This window comes from Acanthisitta chloris, unplaced genomic scaffold (assembly GCF_000695815.1).
Source record: "Acanthisitta chloris isolate BGI_N310 unplaced genomic scaffold, ASM69581v1 scaffold12295, whole genome shotgun sequence".
Taxonomy (NCBI): Eukaryota; Metazoa; Chordata; class Aves; order Passeriformes; family Acanthisittidae; genus Acanthisitta; species Acanthisitta chloris.
Genome location: NW_008672136.1, coordinates 2,520 through 11,649, shown reverse-complemented (window position 1 = coordinate 11,649; position 9,130 = coordinate 2,520). Strand labels below are relative to the sequence as shown.

At 39.3% G+C, this 9,130-nt stretch overlaps 1 protein-coding gene across 1 annotated transcript; it reads right to left on the bottom strand.

Moving 5' to 3' along the window:
• Positions 1-5,907: 5,907 nt before the first annotated feature.
• On the bottom strand, positions 5,908-9,125 carry LOC103801964 (WAS/WASL-interacting protein family member 1-like; the record flags this gene model as incomplete). The annotated part of the gene is made up of 3 exons (XM_009074402.1): positions 5,908-5,998; positions 7,265-7,378; positions 8,973-9,125. Coding segments are annotated over 3 exons (323 nt in total), but the record flags the coding sequence as incomplete, so codon positions are not given.
• Positions 9,126-9,130: the final 5 nt, after the last annotated feature.

Genomic DNA, 9,130 nt, shown 5'->3' with positions numbered 1-9,130 from the left:
GCAATCAGAACTGTTTTACAGTGTACTCTATGGGTTTCTTTTAAATCAACAGCATCTTTTGAGTTAAATGGAGGAAGGACTATGTTATGGTTATGACTAGGTCACAGCATGCTCAGTTCAGTTCCCTCTTCCTGAAGTCAAGCAAGAAATTTAATTTCTTGAAACCCAGAAAGAACCAAGGTAAAACATGAGATAGACAGTCCTACTACCTGATCATTAGATTCATACCTCTGCATTCTTGTTCAAGGCTACTGCCACCGAGATCTGCAAACACAGGTCTCAGCCTGCTGAGCTAGCTCCGTTACAGCTCACCAACTTCCAGCCTCTGCCCTCTGTCATGGCTTCTTTGTTTATACAACCCAGGCACCAGGACTGCTGAGCTTCTAGGCTTCAGCAGTGTCAGTGTCATCTCTGTCCTGGTCAGTCTGTAAAATAAAAGCATCCACAAGCAGTGCCCAGAGATATCAAAGGATCCACCACCTGCATAAGAGTAAACCTGATGCTTAAGTCTTTGTGAGATAAATGAGTTACAGCACAGAGCTTTTTAGCCTGGGGTTTTAAACAACCTTTCTAATTTCCAAGGAAAAGCTGGAAGTGCAGCCTGAATTTGAGCCTCCTTTGGACTTTTATCAAAGGATCTTTCTCCGACGAACCTGGTCCAAATGATCTGAAAAGGTTAACACCCATGATCAAGAACAAGGCTCCAAAGTCAGAAGGAAGGTTTCATTTGTTTGATATTCTCTGGCAGCTTTGTGCCTAGCGAGTGGAGACAAATAAAAGTCTACACTTAATTAGAATGATTTTCCACGTCATTTCCTCATGGCAAGTCCTTAGCTTGCCTTGCCAAGAGCTAATGCCCACAGCTCACCCAACAACCACCTACACATACAGCATTGCTGACCATGGGTTTTCAATCATTCTTTATCCTAAAGTAAACTTATTATTTTTCCTTATCTGCAGGTTTCTAATCTTCATTGTGTGTAGGACCAAAGTCCTCTGAGCATTACTGCTGTGCTGCTGTGCAATGCAGGCAGGAGGGGAGGGAACAGCTCACCCAGGCTCCTGCCAGGCTCACTACTATGCTCCTGCTACAGCCAATGTGTGTCTTTGCCAAAGAAGCAACTCTGGTTGGTCTCAATGTAACAGTCTGCACCATCAATTAAATAAAAGTAAAATTTATTTGGTATAGGACAGAAAATAGGGAGAACAAAATCACAAACAAAATAAATGTTAAGCAAAAAAAATATCCACAGAACTAGATTAATATTTTATAAAAAGCTCAAACTTTAAGCATCTCATAAAAACATGTTACTTTCTGCTAAGCCTATATCTTATATTTCTCTCTCTCTTGTGTGGCTTTGGAAGTCCAAGCTCAGATATCTTCCTCTGCATGCATTAGTTTACACTAAGGAACATTTATCACAGATAAACTGTATTTCCAAATGGCAGCATCCTGAAGGGTTACTCCTTTCTTTAAGACATGCAGTTTCCATTTTTCTTTTCTAGTCTGCCTACCTACCTGCTGCATACTCACTCACTGAGACCATATACACATGCTCTGCTTGTGGCTGAGTTACTCCAACACTCCCTTTTTTGCCAGTGCTCCAGGTTTATATTTTAACTGAATGGTCCAATACACTTCCATCTTACAGCCTACAAGATCCTCGTTTTCTCCCAATGTACATGAACAACCATTTCATGAACTTACACTTAATGTGCTACCAGGTATCTTAGGTGATTCTCCTTATTTTCTGGTGAATCCCATTTGAAGGATTAAAGCTCATACAGTATGTGTTATACAGAGTCAATGTACCGCCACAGCAGGTTGGGCTCCCTTGACTGTGTGACAAGGGTGTTCACACTGTTGCAAGGTGCTGCTACATACATGCACATTTTATATCACAATTTGTACTCTAGTATTGATAGAAACATTCAGCCAATTGTTTCTTATTTCCTTGAGCAATCTCCTTTTTTCCAGCATCCTGTGGCTGAGGGGTCCTCTCTAGGTCTCTCAGTATTTGACATCCTACTTGACCCCAGTTTGATCACTCAACTCCATTCTTTGCTTCCAAGGCAAAAAGTACCCTTTGTATTTCCATACTTCTGCACAGAAAATTGATGTGCTACAATATATGTGAAGCACAGTAGCAGTTAGTTCCTTCATCCTCTGCTCCAAGACAATTCTACTTCTACAAATGTCATGTAAACACTTGTGGCTGCAAAGAGAAACTACTGTGCAGGTTTTTAAGTGACAATTTAATGAACTTCTTTAACAGTTCAGTCTTGCAGAAAAAAAATAATTCTTATGATTCTTTTAGTGTTGGGAAATACTGCTTCTAAACAAGAGCTTTGTGACCTTATTTATTTCATTTACAGAAATAAACGCTTTGTGAATCACAAGCTGAGTTTCCTTTAACAACTCTGAACATTGATCACTGTGCCCTCTTCTCCCAATGGCTGGTGCAGAAAGTCATACCAAACAGAATATGTGCTTTTCTTCCAAAGATATAGAAAAGAAATTATTTTCACATGGTACAAAAGTTATTTGCATTTTATTTATGGAGTTGAATTAAACGAACATGAACATCTGTAGTCACGCAATGCTAGCCTTAGTAATAACAAAAGAACAGTTTGAGGTGTGAATGTTTATAATACAATGCCATTGAAACAAACCCAGCAAGCCTTATGTGCAAGCAGTGAATCAAATTTAGTCCTGTAATAACCTATGAAACCATGCTGAAGGCAGCTGGGCTGTGTGGGCAGCAGCATGGGGCACTGGCTTTGGGAAAGGCTTCAATTTCCAGAACAATACCAACAATTTATTGTGAGGCTAAACCAGTTTCCCACCTACCCCTCACCTACATATGGATCCAATGGTGTCTCCACACACTGAGATCCACCTGAAGTTAGCAGATCAAGCACATAACAGCAGGGCTTGGTTCAAACATTGTATAATGCTACTGTTGACCTATGGACTATTAATTTTTCTAGTGAGACACAGAGAAGTTGACTAAAAAAAGTCATAAGGCACCATTGACTCAATCTGTTTTGTATTATTCTTTCTGAACACTTCATAGTGAAATAAATACTTTAATACTGATCATATTGTAAATAGCTACTGATATATGAAGCAATATATTGAATGATAAAATGCTGCACTGTTCTGGAATATATCTAGGGACTTCTATAGCAAAAGATATAAATGGAAAAGTTCTTGTTAGGTGAACAAAAATGCCTCTTCTGCAGTGTTAAGCTGTTTCACATGTATGCCAAACATCCATTCTGAAGAGGTTTCTAGAGCACAAAGAAGTGCTAAAACTTAGGCAGCTCAGGTTTCTTGGCTTGTTGACTAAAGGCCTTTTAGACAGCACATTTTAAAGTGAAACTGAAGCTGGTTTTCCAAGTCTTTGGTAGTGGTCCAGATTTCTGTTCAGAGAACCTTGCTTGAAAGATCAAATATGAGATATTTTGAATGATGCAGAGAGTTGGCAGAACAATGGGCAGCATTTTCATTGACTTATTAAAGTAAAACAGTCACACTGGAAGCAGGTAAGTTACAAAAAAGGTATAGTTTCTGGAGGGTTGGGGTTGGTTTTTTGGCTGCATAGATATTTGGATATTAATAAGGATTTGGTAAGTCAAGGTACTGAAAATATTGTATTCTTAAATTTAAAATGTTGTTCTTTAGAAAATTATAAGTGCTTCAGTTTAAAAACACGAATACAATAATTTATCCTTTAAGTTATTATCCTGAAAATCTTATTTGGACTTCTATTCACATAATAATATCCCAAAGAGACAGGCACTTTGTTTAAGTGACATCCATAAAATACATATACAAATTCAGTATTGATCTAGGTTTGATCCCAAGGTGCACCTGTCACATGGAGGTCCTGCTAGTATCTGTTTAAGAAACTCTTACAGCCACGATCCTGCAATGAGGTGTAGATACATCCCTGCGCCTGCGCATTTAATTGCAGGTTCAAGACCATAAATAGTAACTTAAAATAGGTCATTACATATAAAAATGTAAAAAAACAGGTACATAATCAAATGCTATCACAGCTAACAAGATTTTGTAAACAAACACTGAAAAGACCAAATGAAATTTGATCTGGCCAAATCTAACTGTGTCTCATCCCCTTCAGTGTGCCTGTCCAGCAGAAAGGGGATCTGCCCCTCCATGCTCTCAGACAGGGCAGAAAGCCCTAGGCACACACATGCCAGTGGAGTCCAGACTCTCTTTGGCTAAATTCCCTACATTTTCAAGGACTGACCTCATTCTAGCTGCAGAGTGCGCTTAGGATCATGTCTCCCATGCTAGAGAAACATTTTCTTAACTTTCATGAGCAGTTTTTATGGGGGTTTTGTTGGGTTTTTTTTCTGAGCAACACCCTGTGAAGCATGGCTGCTGGCACCTGCTTGGTACAGATCCCAAGGAGCACACTGAAGACACATACTGTTGATGAGACTGAGGAGAAATTTTTCAGAACTAACCTTCAGAGGTCCAATGAACATAGAACTATCATTCAGCAATATTTCAAATCCAGAATTATAACCTTCCTCTAATTTCCAAAAGCATTTTATATGCATTTAGATCCACTTTGCAAAATTCACTCATACAATCAACTCTTTCCTCATATTCAAAATTCAAAAGCCATTAAGCATATTAACCACTAGTTACAATGTTAGAATACTTTACTCTCTCTTCGCTTAATGTAAGCCTTGCAGCTCTCTGCATAAACTCCTTCCAGCAGAGTTTGAAAGGACAGGCTTCATGGTAAACTCAGAAGAACAAATCTTCCCATTTCTCTTGAACCAGTGCAGGTAGTAAATTTTGGATGCTCTCACTTGAATGCACAAACCCCAGGCCTCCTTCACTACATCAAAGGGCTTTCACTTAGGCACATTTTTTACCTCAGCTGCTCTATCGTAACACAAGTCAGATACAGTCTCTCTAAGACTTGTGACCCAAGCCCCAGAAAGCTTTTTAAGTCAAAATCTGTCATTAATTGTACCAAAGAAACAACTGGAAAGCAATCTGTGGAGCACTGGCATTTGTGATGCCTTACAGAAGGAGCCTGCAACTACAACGTTTGCTGCATTTGCACCAAGACTGCTTTCTAAGGACTCTTCACAGGCAGCATCAGGTAGAGGGCATTACAGTAATCCAGAGCATGGATGACTGTGGATTGGTCCACATCAGAGTAGGAAAGAAGTAGGTCACGGAATCCATAACACTATTTTAAAAAAAAAGGAAGAGAGGGATAAAAAAATACGTTTTTAGGCAGATGAATTCTTCACTTGTGCTTTTCTTTGGAAGATTCCCCACAGATAAAATCAAGGCCAGACACACTCTATTCTTGAGGCAGGATGTGCTATGTATTGCTTAAAATAGGATTTTCTTGGCTAAGTTGAAGTGAAAAAGCTAAGGATGAACTCTTAGTCACCATATAGTAGGTCTATGGCTTGCAGAACAGACAGGCCAAGTTAGGCAGGCAAAGAAGGATCCAGGGAACTCTTGGCTACACATTTTTCCCCAGCAGTTGTTTTCTAAACATAAAATACTTCATCATTCAAATAATGCAGCCACTGTACCCAAAGTGAACGAAACAGCTTTGTCCAAGCTCTATCAAATTCAAAGCCAGACCTCTCGTGGAGCTCTCAAGGTGACAGGGTTGGACACGGTAAGCAGGACACACATATGTTGTGTATGGTCCACAAATGCCTGCAGTGTAAGCAAAAAAAATTCATAGCTTTGAGCAACTATAGTTCAGAAGCTGCATTTATTACTTCTGTAATAGAGACTGAAGTTTGTTCCAGCTGACAAGCCAAAAGTGGAAATTAATCAAGACAGACAACTTTCCAATGATGTGGACAGGAGAGCTGACTCGAAGGAGACTCAAAAACAGATGTCGCTCAAAGATGGGCCTGAACCCATTTCACCTTGGTATAGGTGGGAGTGGGGGGGCACCTCTTTCTTTTCGAACAGAGCCACCTAAAAGAGAAAGAAAGGTTTTGGTATTACTCCGGGAGTACTCCTTCTTTTGAAGTAGGAGTTTACATCTAAGCAATTAATTTGGTAACTGGTAAAGATCTACTGATTTTCTTGCTCAGCCGTTTTACAGAGAAAACCCCCCAACTTCATAGAGTTTCTGGTTAGTTTATTAAACAACATCAGAACTTCAAATACTGTAAAATAAAGTTTTTAACTAATGCTAACCCCAAATGTCTGGAAAGCTCATGTATTTCAAAACAGACTGATAGCTCTTGTCAGCCTTAGTATTTTATGCAAACACATGCTTTCTCAGTGCTACACGTGCAAATTTCAGTGAAAGTGACAAGCTCTAAATACAAGAACATTTCAAAGCTCCTCGCATTCTTCCTTATATGAAGATTTTCATAGCAAACTCATGAAAGGAAACACAAAAAATGCATATATTACTTTGCCTTTCTTTGTGGAGTAATACAAATGGGATGAAAGCTAACTGGGCAAAGTGTAGGGTCAGAGACTTAACAGGAACTTCCGCTTCAAACCAAACCCTCCTCATTTGGAAACAGAAGAGAAACATCTGAGTGTACAGATGATTACAGGATAACTATGAGACACCAATACCACTGATTGTAAAGGAAGTAAATTGATCCTTGGGTGTATCAGACAAAATACCACTAATGAAGATAGGAAATATTTGTGCTGCTGTAGAAGACATGTTTGAAGCCTGAACTAGAACAGCATCTAACATGGATTGGAAAAGACAAAAATCAAACTGAAATGTATACATAAGCTGCCCTGATGATCAGAGAACACAGCTTGGAAGCAGAGTACATCCAGATTTAATCAGCCCAGAAAAACAAAAGCTGAGAGGATATGACTGTTGTCTTAAAAAATATTATGAGTTTCATACACAAGAAGGGAGGAAAACTAAACTCAGGGATGGTGCTGGCACAAGAAAAAATGAGTTGTGCATGAATTTAGATGGGAAATGAGGAGGAAGTCCTAGAGGAACTTGTAGTTCTAGCTGCCTGTAGGAGCAGGTTGACTATTATGGCAGAGTTGGTTAAAAACCCAATTCCCCCCTCAAATACAAGTTTAACAGGGCCTGTGCCTGCAAACCTGCATTTAGCTACTCCTGTGTGGTGAGAAAGGGTGACCAGACTGTTAGTCTGAGAAGTCTGGAAACCTCAGTATCCTGTCTCTTCCCCATCCACATTGCTTTTAGGACAACACACCAAAATTCCAACAGTAGAAGTGGAATAAACTTACCTCTACTTTCATTTCTTGCTAGTTTACTGGGATAACTTCTGTTCATGGGTACATATGGCTCTGGAGGTGGCAAATCAGATATAGGATGAAAAGAAAATCTGCTTTCCCATTCATCTGAAAAAAATATCCCATGCAATGTCCTTGTTAGTTTTGTGACACAGCTTCAGGAAAGTAAATCTGACATGAACATCATGTTTAATGCATGGTTTATACTGCAAAATGCTTACATAGCTGAGTACTGAACCAGCATTCTGTCGGGAAGTCAGGGAAGAAGATACTCTAAGTTTGAGAATGAAAATTCTTACTAACTTTAACTGATCACTTAGCCAATTTAATGCAAAATCACAGATGAGGAAAATGGCCATAATTCCACTAAAGTAAGTCTTACACTCCCTTCCACATATAATAGATCTGCTTTTCTAACACACATAAGTGCATAGTGTCTCCTACTTCAGAAGAGTATGTTGCTCCTGGTATAGGATTTGCTGATGTTTGTGCTTCATTGAAACACAGAGCTCAAAAGCATAATTAAAAGCACACTGACCTATAAGCAGTGTTTTTCTTTCATAATTTTTACACTGGAAAAAGAAAATTTGGGGCCATTATGATAAAATTTATGATGACAGAGAATCCTGACACTAGTGTCAAGAATGAAAAAAACACATCTGTTGAAATTGTATCTCTTTAGACTACAGGGGCCCTATTGATGTACTTAGTCTATAAGATTCTAAAGAAATAAGCAACTGATCAATTTCTTCATTGAAATAATAGGAAATGTTCACAGAGCTCTGTTCTGCACTTGAATTTCAAGGTCTAAGGAACAAAGTGGGGGCTTTGTAATTTCTTCACTTGCTTGCTTCAGGACTTTACAACTATAACTTTCTTGCAATATTGTTATCTTTTATTGCATAATGTAATGAACAGCTGAGTAAGTTTTGACTGGCATTTGTACATGTGGTTATTTGCTGGGAACCAGTTTTTCTATGTTTACTCCCAATGGTTGCAATCAGAAACCAGTGTGTAAAGGAGCTGCAGGTTCTGAACCCTGCAAATGCCTCATGTAGGAAAAAAATGTCTGTGACCCACATGCCTGATCTGATGTGCAAAGATGTTTCAAACACGTGAGTTACAGTTTTATCTTCTGTCTGCTTTTTCTACCCTTATAAATGTCAGAAATACCAATTTTGGCCTTCTGTAATTAGCTGAAGGATTTATCTGTTCTTTGCAGATAGAAAACAATTAAAAAGCAAAGCATGATGAATCTTTGAAACACAGCAATCTTGGACCTCATCTACTCAATAAACACTAGCAGAAAGAGAGATACTTGACATTTTCAGCAGCATTCTGACAATCTCTTCCCTCATCTGTTTTCAGCTTTCAGATTTTGAGTCATCATCGAACTTGTTCTGACTTCCAAAGTGTCAGTGTAGTTACAGTTTGAATTCATATTAGAGTAAAAAAAATCCCCTTCTTTTTTCAGGGTAATTTTCAAAGGGTTATTTTGGGGACTGTATTGGTGACTTTTCAGTTCTGCTCTACGTGTGGTACATTTACTCTGTTCTTACTTGGAAGGGTTAATTGAGACCCAAATGACACCTCTGTTGGTCAGAAATCAAAAGTCGCACTAGAAACAGTCTTTATCTCATGCCTTTTTTGACATATTAAGACTACACAGTCTCTGTCAAAGGCAAACTGGGGGGAGGCTTACCATCACCTGGATCCTGGTAGCCGTTTCTGACAGCTGAGGAAGGTGGTGGTGGTGGTGGTGGTGCGGCTGAGCCTGGACGGTCAGGGGGAAGCGGTGGCCGTGGTCCACCTCTCTGGTTGTCCAGTCCTGCCCGGGAAGGCAGCTGGGGAGTAGCTGGC